This window comes from Aptenodytes forsteri, unplaced genomic scaffold (genome assembly GCF_000699145.1).
Source record: "Aptenodytes forsteri isolate BGI_AS27 unplaced genomic scaffold, ASM69914v1 Scaffold82, whole genome shotgun sequence".
In the NCBI taxonomy this organism is placed as follows: domain Eukaryota; kingdom Metazoa; phylum Chordata; class Aves; order Sphenisciformes; family Spheniscidae; genus Aptenodytes; species Aptenodytes forsteri.
In genome coordinates, this window is record NW_008795490.1 from 4378462 (window position 1) to 4394686 (window position 16225).

At 42.1% G+C, this 16225-nt stretch overlaps 1 protein-coding gene across 1 annotated transcript in view; it reads left to right on the plus strand.

The window, feature by feature from the left end:
- TIAM2 (T-cell lymphoma invasion and metastasis 2) overlaps positions 1 to 16225 on the plus strand; it is a 96456-nt gene that overhangs the window by 40801 nt on the left and 39430 nt on the right. The window contains exons 12-13 of the mRNA XM_019472645.1: positions 998 to 1090; positions 2149 to 2409. Of these exons, the coding sequence (XP_019328190.1) occupies positions 998 to 1090; positions 2149 to 2409 (354 nt within the window). The remainder of the gene's footprint in view (positions 1 to 997; positions 1091 to 2148; positions 2410 to 16225) is intronic.

Sequence of the window (16225 nt, forward strand, 5' to 3'; positions counted from 1 at the left end):
GAGGGAGGTGATTCTGCCCCTCTCCTCTGCTCTGGTGAGACCCCACCTGGAGTACTGCGTCCAGCTCTGGAGCCCTCAGCATAAGAAAGACACGGACCTGTTGGAGCGGGTCCAGAGGAGGGCCATGAAAATGATGAGGGGGATGGAACACCTCTCCTATGAGGAAAGGCTGAGAGGGTTGGGGTTGTTCAGCCTGGAGAAGAGAAGGCTTCGGGGACACCTTATTGCAGCCTCTCAGTACTTAAAGGGGTCTTATAAGAAAGATGGGGGCAAACTTTTTAGCAGGGCCTGTTGCGACAGGACAAGGGGGAATGGCTTTAAACTGAAGGGGGGTAGATTTAGACTAGATAGAAGGAAGAAATTTTTTATGCTGAGGGTGGTGAAACACTGGCCCAGGTTGCCCAGAGAGGTGGGCAATGATCTAGTTGAAGATGTCCCTGTCCATGGCAGGGGGGTTGGACTAGATGACCTTTAGAGGTCCCTTCCAACCCAAACTATTCTATGACTCTATGAAGATACCTTTGTAAGGCAGCTCTGTGCTGTTCTTTAGCTGCAAGTCTGTTGGTATAAATTATTCCTTTCTGGGCTGTCTCACTCACTGGTTTGTATGGATTTGCTGCTTTTTAGTTCTGGTTTCCAGTTTTTGGATCTGTTTAAGACACCTCTATGTCTGATGGACACACAGCAGAAGTCGTACCGTAACGATGAGCTGTGTAACTGAAATGTCATATGGGGCTGAGGTAGAAAATATTTTTTTGAAATGTGATTTGTTTTTTTACAGCACAGCATGACATTTCTTGGAAGTTGAAAAGTTGCATTAACTTTAACAGGCCTTACAATGACTGAGAAACAGTGTGATAATTTCTCTGCGGTCCATGTGTGCACATGTGTCTCACAGAAGTATCCTCCCTCTGTTGTGTAGAGTCTACTAAATACACAAAATAAAAGGGAAATATTTCCGAGAAAGTTTATTTCATTTAAACCTCTCTTACTTCAGGTTTTGCTGTCACAGCACAAGTTGATGAAAATCAGCATCTCACCCGTATATTTGTAAGTGATGTTCTCCCTGATGGACTGGCATACAAGGAAGGTATTATATCGTATTTATGTTTAATACTGTACTTCATTATCTTTTTAAAGTCCGAAAACATGAAGGAGCTTTAGTACTGCTGTCTGAAATGATTCTTGGCTTTTACTATTCATAGTTTTCTTTCCTGAAGACCATAGAAAGTATGTGATATTAGGAAAGATAATGTACACAGAGTAACTGATTTATCCTTTCAATATAGTGGGGAGAGTTCTTGTTCACCCTTGGAGACAAAGTCTGCGTTCAGCCATCCAACCAAGTGCTTTTGCACAGAGGAACAGGCTGGAGAAAGAGTTCATCTCACACTGGGGAACCTCATGGGCTTGGTCAGTCTCCAAGACCCATCACTTCCACTTTTGCTGGCAATGAAAAGTAGCCTCCCTCCCCAAAATAGTTTTCTGCATACGTTTCTGTGAGTGCCTTCTCTACTGCGCTGCTCAGAAACCGTGCTTCTCTTCATCGGCACAGCAGGCTCACATGAGTTCTCTCTGAAAAACAGGGAGACAAACCCAGAAAAATGGAGACAGAGTTTCATTTGCTACCTGAGGGTAATGACCACTTGGTTGTTGCTGACCTTGAAAGGCAGCGGTTGCCACTGTTTAGATTTATACAAAAGCTGATAAAGACTCCGTCCGCTGTTGTTCCAGTTTTGCATGAATGATTTGATCTGCGTGACTAGTGCCTTATTCTTCCCAGATAATGAAATATGTGTTATCGTGCTGTACACTGGTGGTATCAGAGTCGTGAGAGGTGCCTCTGTTCTAATCTTGAAAGTTGTGCTGCCCTCCCACCCACCAAATTCTGTAGCATCTTTAGAAAGAAACAACTGGATTGCTATACTATGTGTAACACCTATCAAAGTAAGCATGAGGTTGATCTGTATAATTATAGCACAAATAAAGCTCCCATCGATTTTAATGGACTTGTGGTAAGATTAGGCTATTTGAACTAAAACTATAAAAATAAAAGGTGAATCAACATAAGGTTTGGTTTGTGACCCTTTACGTTTTATAGTCCCTCTTTTTTTCTTTTTCTTCTTCTTTCCTTTCACATGCTCCCAGGGCTCCGAGTAGGCAATGAAATCCTGAGCATAAATGGAGAGGCTGTGTCTGATCTTGACCTCAGGCAGATGGAGTTATTGTTTTCAGAGAGAAGCGTAATGCTCACTCTGAGAACAAACCATTACGGGACCCAGCAACCCTTATGTGCATCCTGGTCAGATGGCGACATTTCCAGGGACGCAAAGAGTTTGTTGCCCCCTCCAAACCAGTCGCAGCTCCTGGAAGAGTTTCTAGATAACTTCAAAAAGAACACAGCAAATGGTAAGAGGTTGACAATAATTCCATTACTTTCACCTCACTTCCAATATCGCTGTTTTTTAAAACTCAATTATGTTTAAAATTCTGTGCATGCCTCAGTGAGAAACCCAAGTACAAATTGTTTGAGTTCCATTTATGCTCCATATCTGTCTGTTATTTTATTATTTTCTAGAAAGTAGAAATGGAACAGAATATGATCATTTCTGCAGGGAATTGTTAGTCTTTTAATCTATTTGGCTGCATCATCCAGTATTATCAAGCGCTCTCTTAACTGTTCTGTGTCATCTCGGGTACCTCCAATACATCCATTTCCCAGGCATCGGTGGTTGAAATAATGTGATGGCTTTCAGAGGCAGAAGTATTGTTCCGTGTTTACCATGCTTTACATATGGTAAAGTACCACATGCATTAAGGGTACCTTAAATGCAATAATCATCATCACCTCAGAAAGGAGTCATTTAGCTCTGCTCCCACCCAATGATATTATCGTGTTCCCGTTGGATACAGCTGCTCACTGTGTAGAAGAACGCCTATGAAAACAGCTTTCATAGGGATTGTTTTGCTACTACCTGCTCCTATTTCTTACTCAATGCAATACCACTGTATTAAGCATCGAATGGAGCACATAGCCTAACAGTGCTGTCTCAGGGTGACATCCTGATGGGTTTCCATATGAGGAGCACCAGGCAGGGAAGGTGCCAAAAGCCTACGTGGTAAGGACTGCCCCTGGATGACACCACGGCCCCCCAGCCCCAAGGAAAGTGCCAGTGCTCACTGCTGGGTTGCCTTTTCAGCTGGAAATAAGAGGTGGCACGTAGAGGGGCACTGCCACGCTGGGTGCAGGAGAGCCGTGGTCACCCTTCCCTTCCTTTAGCTGATCTTACTTCATGTGAGAAACACATCTTGTGATACCAGAATACTTGTAAACGCCTGTCTGAAATAGAAAGTACGTGGGGATTTGCTCCCCTTCCTTCCCACGCCTTGACTATTTTTCAAACAAGATAGAAGCAAATTTAACTCTAGTTTCTTGAGTGTAAAAGGTGCAGTTTCCTTGCTGCACCTCTGGGGGTTGCTAGTAAAATTCTGCAGGAAAGCTAGCCAGGGTGCAGTGCTGTGCGAGGAGAGCAGCAAGAGGTACAAAAAGGGATCGCTGATTTTTGTATATAATTATGGTGGCAAGTGTTTTCTGATTGGAATTTTTTTCGTAATTAAAAATGGAAGAAGAAAAAGAATCACATAGGAGAAGTTGTTAGAATGGATTTAATTATAAAGCAATTTTATTAGGTCATCTTTTGAAATTAAAAGAAATCTGAATACAAGATTTGTGATACAGTAGGTAGCATCTCTCTCAGGGGCCTTGTTTCAATTTAAAATGCCATTACATTGACTGGTGGCACATAAAAGTTAGTGTCATAAAACAAAAATTATGATAGAGCTAATTAATTACATAATTATACCGGGGCTATCATTCAGCTTGTTGGCTTGATATCATAGGCCAGCATTACCTGGAGTGTTCGGTATAATAAATGTATGTATCCATTCACTAGATTCCTCATTCCTCCGGGATAAATTTGCAACCTGTGCAAATATTCCATTATAATAGGAAATTACTGAAGTATGTATTATACTCTAAGCACTAGTGGATAAAGGGACATAGTATATTTGCTTTTCTGCTTAAAAGCAGCTAAGGAAGATTTATTTTATTCTGAGATGGAACAAATAGTTCTAAATTAAGCTTCATGAGAAGGGCTTTCATGTTTATTGAATTCAGTGCTTAGTGTCTGATCAGCTGATAGGGTTCAAATGGAAACAGAAGAAAATGGCATTACTTTGAATTAATAGCTAATCATAAAGGGTTTAACTGTTCTATGTCCTCTTACTCGCTCAGGAATTGAGTAAGATTTTAGATAAGAAGAGGGGATATTTAATGATCTGAGCAGGGATTTGGAAGCCAGAGACTCTTAATTCACATCCAGTGTTTAATACTGTTCTGTCTCCTTTGGTAGAGTTGAGCGAGTCACTCTTAAGACTGCAGTTTTCAAAAATAATTTCTGACAATGGCTTGTCCATGCTGAGCCTGTTCTTCCGAGGCGGTGCCTTTGAAAGTCAGTTAGTGCCAGCGGAGGAGGGCCTCTTTCAAAAAGTCAAGCACAATTTGGCTCAAGGTACATACCTGGAGTTAAAAACCTTAATGTTTCTGCTGTCGCCTCCCTGTTTTTAAAAACTAACTAACTCTATTTATCTTTCTAGAGTACTATGAGGATTAATGAGCTAAAATTAACAAAGTGCTTGGAAAATGGAAATTTTCAGCACTGAGTCACGTGGTAATACCCTGCCTGGTGCTTGGTGACGACCACCAGGCGAAAGCAAAACAGAATTTACTTTAAATCACTGGCTTCGTATAACTTGGGTGGTAATAGTTTGTCCACATTTGTTTACAGTTTTGTAACTGCTTAGCATAACTCTGATGAATGCCTTTTTCTACATTCTGCTATGTTGAGGATACCCAATTATATCTCGTGGCAAACTTTGGCAGCCTTTACCGTACAGGAGGGAAGTGACTGACTTTCTCCAAAGCCACTAACTCTGCCACTCCTAAAAATCATTCCCAGGGAATTTTCTGTGAGAGTGATTCATTTTCTCCAAGAGTTTGCTATACCCTTGTAGCTGTATTTTGGACCTGCTGTGGTCATGTCATTTGATCTCCCACGTGGCAACGCTATGTGCTTGCTGCTTAGCCGCTTGGCTAGTAATAAGCTTATCCTGGAAAAGAAATGAGATGAAATACTTTTAAAAAATGCACTCATAAATGTGGAAAACCAAATAACAGAGCAACTAAATTTGCTTCAAGCTCCAGTGCTAAGGAAATTAAACAAGTATTTCTGTAGAATTAAAAAATGAGGGAATTGGGCTGGAATTCTTACAACTGTGGAGGAAAAAAATGCCTCATTTTAAGATGGCATTCATATTTGAGGAATAAACAACAGAGAGGGCACGAGAATTGAAAACTGTATATTTAGGGCAACCCCATGTGGGTTAATGATATATCTATAGAGTGCTGAGGCAGGAGGTGGAAGCATTAGTAGGTGTGAAAACCCATTGCAGTATGTGAGTTGCTGTCAGAGTTGGGCAATTTTTTTTTTTTTCCCCAGCAAGTGGGTTTTTGCCAAAAAAGCTGTCATTTCTGGTTAGCTGACACTGTTGAAATCAACCCTAATTTGTAAATAGATCTCTGTGGTTAAAAAAAAAAAAAAGAAAGAAAGAAAAAAGTGGGGGATGGCAGTTTGGATATGCTTTAACAAGTTTCCATGAAGAAACACTTTCAACTGGGAGGGTTAGAGAGCTAAATGGGAAAAAAAACATTAAAAAAAAAAAAGAAAAAAAATTAAAGATGGCCATACTGTTCCTTCACTCCCCATTGTACTCCTCATCTTTGGGGTAGGGCGCTTACCTTCTGTGCGGGGTCTGGGTTCCTGTCTGGCCCATCTTTCTAGAGGTGTGGTCCCAGAGCGGTGAAGAAGGCTTGGGTGCTGCTGACAAGGGGGAGGCTTGCTCCTCCTCCTGCTCCTCCTCCTCCCCTGCACAGCCTTAGCCCTCCCTCCCAGCCCCATAGCACTCGTCCCGCCCCTGTGTTGGCCGTGGCACTTGCTGGAGCCCTTGACGGAGCTAATTAAGGAGAAAACTTTCTCCTCTCCCCACCCCCCGCAAACTCAGTGAGTTGAACCGGCGGGTGCAGAGGTCTGACAAGGGCCAGAGCCAGGTAAGCAGGAGGAGGAGGAGCGGGGAGCAGGCAGGTGCCGGGGGAGAGCTGGTTGCAAGGAGAGTTACTGTCAGAGGCGGCAAGCTCTCTTTCAGCCGACCTTCCCACAGAGCACCTCTCTAGCCATTTTGGAGCACGGGTTTTGCCTTCTGCATTCCCACCTCTCGCGCTGATCCCTGGGCTGCAGCATAGTCTGGGACATGCCAGTTTGAGTTGCTCCTGATGAAGCTATTTCGCATTGTATAAAGCATGGCTGGAGTCAGAGAGAGTCGGGCTTCGTGCTGTTTGACAAGTAGCTGGGATGTGTGCTGGAGAGGAGCAATGATATTTCAGCTCCTGATCGGCTAAACATTGAGATATTTTTGCAAAATATAACTGTTTCAGGAGGAGGATCAGTGGTTTGAACCCTCACGTGGGAATTGGCTCTTCTGTTTCCCAAGACATGAGCCGCTTCTGATTTTAATCTTTGTAAGCACACACAGAAGCAAAGCACATCGGTCGGCCACAAGTTTAATTTTGATATGACTAAATTCTTTTTAACAATGTGGTCGTAATAATAATTGGTTTGGATTCAATTCCAAGGTACTTTCTGTTTTAAATACGCTTCACTAGATGGTTTAAATGTCTCTGTAAAGCGTAATTGCAACTCACAGATTCTCCAGAAAACTTTGCTTCGTTCAGCTTTGTCAGATACCACGGAGTTGAGGGAGGAAAAGGGAGACAGAGGTTGGCTCTGCAGCCAGCTGGCTGTATGCATGTTGCTGCGCACGCCCCTCCAGGTAGCACTCTGCATCCTCTTCCAGCCCCAACCCAGCCTGAATATCAGAAAGACCTGTGTGTCCCTCTTAAGAAAAGAGATAAAGTCAGGAGGACGTGAAGCTAAGGTGGTCTGTAGCCTCCAGCAGCTGGGGGCTGTGCCTGGAGCACTGGCTTGGACCGCTCTGCTTGTTGCTGTTTGCCCATAGTTTTTAAAGCATTTTGTGAGCGTCATTTAACGTAACGTTCAAAGCATTTCATAAACAAAAGCAAAACTAAAGCTTAACTGAAAAACATTTCTAAAGTGACTTCTACTTTTAGTTCTTCCCAAATCAGGTCCTGTTTGTTTGCCTAGCTGCTGTTTCGACATTTAAATTCCCTTCATCATGCTGTAGTGAATGGCCTTCGTTGTGCTGCGTGTGTGAGGAATCAAAGAAATTTATTTTTATTCTTTCACAGGAAACTCTTTTGAGCTCAGAAGAGGTGAATATTGCTTCTTAGCTTCCCGAGTCTCAAGGACACCCACAGTCCTGTTAGATGTGGGCCCTGATCTGTGTTAGTTGTGCAGGTCTGCACACGTTGCTCTCTCTTGCCTGGTGGATCTAATACCAGATATCTGGTGGTTTTGCGTGGTGTAAGGCAACACACTAGAAAAGCGGTGCCTCTTTTTAATGTAGACATGTAGTTGTCTGTGCAGCATGACTACTTATCTGCCTGAAGATTGATGACTGCTGGATTTTCCTTTTTTTTACTCATTACCCAATTTACTTCAGCAGGAAGTCACGTAGATGTGATAGGACATGCAGTGGCTGTTCATCAAAGCAAGCTCAGAGGTGAGGTGTGTGTTTACAGTAGTCTTGGACAACCGTGGTAGGTTGGCTCCCGCTCCAGCCGTTTGAGTGCCGTTAACGCAAGTGTCTTTGTCCTGCGCTCTTGAGAACCACTGCGAAAAAAACAGGTCTGGCCTGTGACAATACCTGGGACCGTAGCAGTGTAGAGGTTAATTCAAAGAAAGCGTTTGCCTCTTCAGAAGCTGGATCCATAGGAGCACTCGTTGCCTACTGCATGTTTTGCAATACGGAGTGTTTCCCAAGAGTGGTGGTTTAATGAGCTCTTGCTGGCGCTTGACAAACTGTCCTACTGGCTTCCTGCTAGATGTGTATGCTGCAAATTAAAAGATTGTTTATGCTATAAAATGGGGCAGCCTTTAAATGCTCTTTGTTGTGCTTTTCTACTGAAAGAGCATTCTGTTCTGCTTTGCTAAATGCTGCTATGATTTAATCCCTGTGAAGTCAGTGGGCCAAATAGTTTTTTCCTGGTGTAAACTCCATTAAATCCTGTGGAGCTGCACCTTCTGGCTCAGTGACAATATGTAGGCATAAATCATGACATTGCACATCCTACTGAATTCTGTAGAGTGACAACATGGACAGCAAGGAGATTTATTAATGATGATGAAGTTAGAGACATCCACATATAGACCAGTGCCTTAGGCATAATTTAAAACACATCAAACAGCAGATGTTCTGTGTTTCACAGAGGTAAGGTAGGTTGAGTAATTACAAAAACTAATTATCTAAGCTAGCCACAAATTCTTGCTAAACTATTAACTTCTTTTTTTCCCCTTTTTCCTTTCTGTTTTCATATCAGCTAGGCACAAATTCTTGCTAAACTATTAAGTAACTTCTTTTTTTCCCCTTTTTCCTTTCTGTTTTCATGACTTTTGTGCCTATAAATATGAGATGGAGAAGAAAATGTACCACTAAGGTGGTACACTTGGTACCTGGGCAGGGCCAGCTCCATTTGCTTTCCAGCTCTCCTCGGTGCAAATGACCTCTGAGAATGACCAAAGCCGTCCCATGTAAGCAATCCTGCAGTAGCAGCAGAAACCAGGAGAGGAACCACTGACAGCACCCCTGCATGTCCAGCAGCCCCAGCCTGGAAGACCTAATGGCAGCAGTGGGCTGCAGCCTTTGCTGACACTCGTAGAGGATGGTGGCCATGGGCTCTGCTGTGCCTTCCTCCTCCGTACTACACATCTCCAGTTGTTGAACTGGAATAGAAGGGTGATGCACTTGCTATGGCTGACACTGGCCTCCAGTGAGACTGTATCTAAGAAGGCATTTGTTATGCACTTAGGAAACGAAAGTATTTAGGTAACAATTTGAGAAGCCAGCGTGAAGTGTTAAGCTTAAAACTGAAAAGCCTGAACAGTTGTCTGATGGGCAGATACTTGGACAGAGAAAGTTTAGAAAGTTAAATAACCCTATAAAAACACACCATTGATGTGCAGGGGCTAATCAGGCATTGCTGCAGAAGTGCAGGCAGCTATTTCCTATTATGTTGCTAATTTGTATCTCCTATTGATTACTGAATTAGCAAATGAGTCAAATTACTTTGCTTCACGATGAACAGTTAACCAACAAAGGAAGTCCCAAGGGATCTAAAGGACTCTGGTCCAGCTTCAAAATGGATGTTTCTGCAGATATTTAGAAAAAAAGAAAAGAAAAAAGAGCATAAAGCAGCCTACAGAAAGTCACACTTGCAGAAGTAGGTGGCTGACTGGAGCTAAGCCACTGTTCAGCATGTGGCCCAACATGTCTTAAGCAACCTGTACGATACAAGAATGTTTGCATGAACATACTGGCTTTTTCTAAACACGAAAATGTGGAGTGTTTAAAGAAGAAGCATCACTTTCCTCACTGAAGGATGAGAACAAAGGAGAGAGACTTGTCCTGCCTGGGGATTTCAGACCCTGGCCAGAAGTATGAGTTTCTCTTTGTCTAGGCAGCATCAGATCTGCAAAAAGAAGCAGCCTGGTTGCCTTGTCCTTCAGGAAGCATGTAGAGCACCTTCTGACGTTTCACGGTTTGCTCCCTGAAGCCAAAACATACGGATGAGAGGAGCCATGAAGGGAACCTTCTTGTCTGGCCTGTAATTGCATGTCTTGTTTGGTAACAATTAGTCTTGTCAGTGACAGGCATCTATTAATTCTGTGTTTAAGAACCCTATCTATGACAGCTGTATGCTAATTTTCTCTCAAGTTTTAACATTAATGAATTCCACTAAACATGTTTAGTTTTAGTTTTAGTTTTCTAGAAACTGAAGTTACTTGTATTAGTAGACTCAAGTCATGTTGATTTAGTAATGAGAATTTGAGCTAGTTGGTATCTGAAGTTAGGTCAAAGGCTTTCAGAAGAACTTGAAACCTAGGCAAAAAGAGGAAGGGGTTTTTGAATTGGTAATAAATTTAGTATTTCACTATCTTTTTAACTGTTGGTTAAAGCAGCATGAAAGCTGTAAACCACTGTACAGTTAATAACCACAGTTACTGCCCACAGATTGTTTTGAATTTACTCCAGCATTGGAGTGTGAATACTTAAGTAGTAATACTTGCCTGTGAGTACCAGCTGTGGGGAAACAACTGAACTGGCACTGTGCAATAGTTAAAAACTTACATAAATGCCAGTTAAAATTATTGAATTGAGCTAGCATGAACACTCCCATAATTCTGGAAGACTTAACTGGAGATTAATAAGAATCTGCACTTAGGGTCCATGGTACCTCAGTCTGCCCAGATTCATAGAGAACCTCAGTGAAGATGAAAGGTGAATCAAATTTGGCTTTCAGCTTGAAGTGGTGGAGGATATGATGTGTTTCAATGGATATTTCTCATCTGTGGCTGCAGCCTACCTGCCTTCTCTTAGATCTGTTTCCTTAGTGCAGAAGCTACCTGGAGACAGCTTTTGGTCTAGAAATCAAATGTGGCTGTAAAACCTCCTCATGGATAAGCTCAGTCTGTAGCAGCCATTTTTCATATGTCGAGGCTTGTATTGGTAGGACATAAGAGTGCAAAAAAATTACTTATTTGTTTGTTTATTTATTTGCTGCTGTGACACCAGACCATTCTTGTGTTATGGGCTCTGAATTCTTTTCAGCTGACTTATCACCTAATTTATAATCATCCTTCTCTGGCCAAAGAGGGTTTAGAGGAAAAAACCTGCTTTTGTATGAAGGCCTTAAAGAACTGTATGCCTCCAAACACCTCCTGATGTTTCCACATCTGGGTCTTCATGATGGAAACCCTGGAGCAACTCCAGCGTCCTCTTGTATCACAGCTTTACTAAACCTACCTAGGTTTATCCCCACACCTCATCTTCTAGACCCTCCTCACTTTTACTAGCAGTTTCTCCAGTGCAAATGGCCATTGTGGGTCAGTTAATGAATCTTCCATGGGAGTTTGTCTTCTCCTCCCAGAACTCTCTTGCTTTTCTCCTTCCTGACCACAGTTAATGTGCTCTTTGCAACCTACACAGAAATTTAAAGGGCTGCAGAGATTGCATGGGCTCTGTCCTGGATGCCAGGTGCTGGGTGCCCCTTCCATGCTGATCCCAGGGGTTAACATTAGCCAAAGAGCTGAAAGATCTGCTCCTCACATAAGCAAGACGTACGAGTTATTCATAACTGAACTAGTGAACCCAGAACCTTTCATATCTCTCTGGTGAAACTTGGATTCCTTCTTTAACAGAGATTGTGAGAATGTCTTTGGAAAGCCATTCGATAAATTCCTTTGGATCAACTGTTACTTTTTGAAAGATATTTCTTGAAGTCTTTCAGAAAGGAAAAGGATACAGAACGAAACGCTTACATACCTATTTTTTAACTTCATTACAAAAGAGTAAATATACTGTTGAAAACCTGAAATATATTTAGTTGTATCGAACCAAAAGAAATAAGCACATGCGTGCTACCTGCCAGGCTGAACCGTTTAACTGAAGTTATGAGTACTAGTCTCCAAGGGAGCATTTTGAGAGTTCACCACACTGATATTTCTCTTCTCCAGACAATGCTGGAATGCTTCACCTACCACTCCCTGTTTTTCAGTAAGTCTGAAGGCATTAAGACCACCAAGGCTTTGTACCTTTCTGAGAGTTGGCTCAGACTTTAGTATTATTTGCACCAGGGATTTTGGAAATATTTGTTATCTTCTCTTGGAAGCTTACTTTTCTCTTGATAGTAACATTGGCTAGAAGAATATGGGAACTGCAAGCTTATCATAATTAACTGATCAGTCTGGAGAATTCACACAACAATGAAAAATGCAGCTTTCCATACACCTGGCTTAACTTTATTACCCAAATGTAATATCTTATTTCCATCTAAACCATGCAGCCGTGTTATGGAAACTCTCTGTAATGGAGAGAGAGAGAATATCCTACATGCTGAAGATTGGCTGTTTTGTGTTTTATTGACAGTTTCTAGAGCATTTGGGAATTAGTGAAAATATTGAATACTTTTTTTCCTAGTGGATAGACTGGACCTCCTATGATTCCTTATAATTACGGATCCTAATTTTTTTCAAGCTAAAATTCATCTTAGTATTCTCAGAGGTAAGTTGATGCCCACTTTATTGCTGTTTTGCAACATCTATCTGAAATCACTGGACAATACCAGTGTTTAAAAATGCTGTCAATTGCTTTGATCTGAGATCGGGGTATCTGTCTTTTACAGACTAGACCAAGCCCATCATAATTGCTTGAAGCTCTGTGTGTGTGTGTTGCCATATCTGAAGCATCTAACTACTGTAGATTAAAAACTGCAGCAGAGAGGACAGGAAATGAGAGCCCCATTTCCCCCTCAAGTGCCAGAGAACTACAAACAAGAGAAAGATCAGTTTGTAGCAGAGTAACATGAACATCTGAGCTGGAATCAGCAAGCGACAGGGGTGTAGGAGAACTGTCGGGGCTTCTTCACCAATGTGCACTTGCGATATAAGCATTCCCTTAGTCATAAACACGCTTCGCCAGGAACTTTACATACCAGCACTAATGAAACTTAAAGGATTTCTCGTGCTCTACTGAACAGACAGAGGCTTCTGGCCATCTGTTTGCCTGTGCAGCTGTATTTAGGCATCTGTGTAATATTTGTGCTACGTTGGTGACAGAGGAACATAGGATGGAATGGAATTTCCAGACTCAGTGAGTCCAGTCCTCTGCTAGTCGAGGCTTTCAACAATCCTATTGATACATATGTCATATTCCATTTTAAAATAGGATAGACTGTTTGCATTCTTTGCTCCCAGGTAAGGCTGTTTCAGAAATTCGTTCATGCGATGGTTGAAAGCCAGTCTTCTAATTGCCAGCATAGACATATTCCTGGCCAGTGATACAACTGATCAGTATCTGCTGGCCTTGACCATTGCTTAAGTAGCTCCAGCTCACAACTACATGTTGTTAACACCTTCTCCAGACTTCCACACTTTTCTTCCTTTCATGTTTCCAACTGATGAACCACAGGTTATAGAAGGAATTGTTCTTACTGATCGCTGAAACTTTGTTCTATGCGATTTCATTCTGGGACTGTGGCTCCATCTTCAAGGTCATCCTGCATCTCCTTTATGCATCTCCAGTCATGCTCTTAATTAATGCTGTGTATTAACTTTGAATGATTAGAGTATTTAATCAGAGTACTTCCTATTGTACTTTCTTTGCTGAGACAAATAATGAAGATATCACGTAAAATTGGTCCCTAAACCCACCTTGGACAAAATCTACCATTAGCCTTTCCCAGGCCTAGAAGTTCATTCAGACCTGCTAGCCAGTTCTGCCTTGTTTTAATTCCTATCCTTTTCATTTTAGCTAATAATTTGCCTTGGGATATTATAAAGGTTTGTGTTTTGGTTTTGTGTTTTGGGTTTTTTTTAAACTAAGTTTTCAGAAGGTTGGATTTATCCTATGTTCTTTGTCTTTAAAAACATCTTTTATCAAAGGCAGATGTCAGGTTAGTTTGACACAGTCTGTTTACCCATACTGTATGTACATAATTTTCCATTTATCTCCACATTTTAAATTTTTCTTCCCTTGAACTGATTGCGAAAGCCTTAGGTTACTACGTAGGTCACAGATCTGTAGTTTCCTACATTAGATTTCCCCAACATTCTCATTCCTTCTTTAACCATAGCTATTGCTTGTTATTCACCAGCTGCATAGCATCATCCTCTTTTCCCCATCATCAGTTGAATCATTTATTAAAATCCTTGCTCTTGAGTTTCAATTGCATATGCCCGGTTTTAAATGTTGCGAGCTAAAGAGAGTTTAATCCTGTGCTGAGTTTCATGAGTGCAGCTCTGTTTGCACCCACCTCAGACATGGTCGTTTTCTAGTCATTAATTGCTATCCTGCCTCACTCTTCCCTGTTGAGGACAGACAGATTTCAGCCTGGGTCAGTCGTGTCCTATGGGACTAGCTTTATCATGAGCTTTAGAGTCTGAATCTGTTTGCTATAGTGAATGTTCGGTGATGCGGTAAAGTGGATCAGGTGGAGTTGAGGATTCCAGGAAAGACTCACAGCTACTAGCTGGTAATCAAGCATCTTACCTTAGCTGAGACAGACCCAGGTTCCGTTTCCTCTCCTGAATCTGACAGAGCAGGAGACTTCATCTGTCTCTCCTGCATCATGGATGAATACCCTGGTGTCAAGCTACTTCTTTTGAAAGCTCTGTGGTGTCTCTTTCTCAGCGTTTTGGCAAAAATAAAATAGCATAATGAAAAAGGACATGGTTTCATTCTGATAAAAAGCAAACCTTTTTTGCAATCTCAGAAATGCTGCAGAATGGAAACCCGATTTTCCATATTGGTGTAGTCACTATATTTTTACAGAGGTCAGGACTGCCTGTGCCTGTCAGAGTGCTTCTTTACTTGCTAAGGATAGTTATCAAGTGATGCACAGAACTGCTGCTCTTGCTAGATCTGAAAATGATGCCCTGCAGTGGTCTTAGTTTGTCTTGGAGTGAGAGACTGAGTACATTTAATTTTGCTGTGTTTTGTGTCTTCTCCTGTAGAACTAGAAGGAATTTTTTGTTCAATTTATCGTTGTCAGTAGAGTGGCAGGTGGAAACACACCCTTTTGCTGTAGTTTGAAAAAGGGGGTGATTACAACACCTACGTAGTGCTTGACATTTGATAACACTTGACATGCTTGTGATTATTTGGCATTTTTCGAAATTGGTGAGAAAAATCTAAAACAGAACAAGTTCTGAAGTATTATGAAAAAAAGAATTATAAAAGAAACAGGATCCTTAGTTCCTACTTTCTCCTCATGGTAATTTTGCCTTTGCAGTGAGCGGCTAAAGTGGTAAGAGCAGCGCTGACTAGAAAGTAATTAAGGCTTCTTCGTTAATTAAATAGGAAAAAAAGAGATAAGTGACATTTGCATTTGTTGATGGCTTCTTTATGGTAAATGAATTGCCGGATGGTCGATGTTGATGTTTTCCCGTTGATTTCCTTTGGTTTCTCGGCTGGGATTGTAGCACAGATTATTATTGTCTCATACATCTGCTAGAGGATGTGTTTCCATTGTACCTCACCACTCACAAACATGTGAATAACTTCCCTATTGACCACTTGTATGTGTATCACCGCAACGACGTGGGAAGAGACATTCCTGTAGGCGTACAGAGCTTTTGGATATGTTGTGCATTTGTTTTTCTCACTGACTGTCCCATCTGTGTGCTCCATGACTACTTTTAATTGAACGATGAGTAGTGAGGAGCATGACTTAGGAAGTATGCTTTCTTTCAGTTTTTAGTGGTTACATTATAATTTCTCTTGAATGATTGTGACTTATGTATCTGCCTGCCAGCAAGACACAACATCGCAGGAGTAATGGCATTCTCCTTTGGTGATGCTGTTGGTAGCTGAAGGTGCTGAGCAGGTTCTTAGTACTTGGTAGTTCGTTGCTAGAAACCAAGCAAAAAGTTTGGTATGCATTTCATACCATGTAGTTACGCTTTTCACATAATGGCATTTTCCCCCGGTGCTTTTCTGAGAATTTTAGCATTTATCTGAGGTTGCTATTCTTCTTGTTTGCAACAAGCTGACTGTATTGGGTTTGCGTGGCAAGGTTTTGGTAGCGGGGGGGCTACAGGGGTGGTTTCTGTGAGAAGCTGCTAGAAGCTTCCCCTGTGTCCAATAGAGCCAACGCCAGCCGGCTCCAAGAGGGACCCACCACTGGCCAAGGCTGAGCCCATCAGCGACAGTGGTAGCGCCTCTGTGAGAACATATTTAAGAAGGGGAAAAAACCTGCGCAACTGCAGTCGAGAGAGGAGTGAGAATATGTGAGAGAAACAACTCCGCAGACACCAAGGCCAGTGAAGGAGGAGGGGGAGGAGGTGCTCCAGGTGCCGGAGCAGAGATTCCCTTACAGCCCGTGGTGAAGACCATGGTGAGGCAGGCTGTCCCCCTGCAGCCCATGGAGGTCCATGGTGGAGCAGATATCCACCTGCAACCCGTGGAGGACCCCACG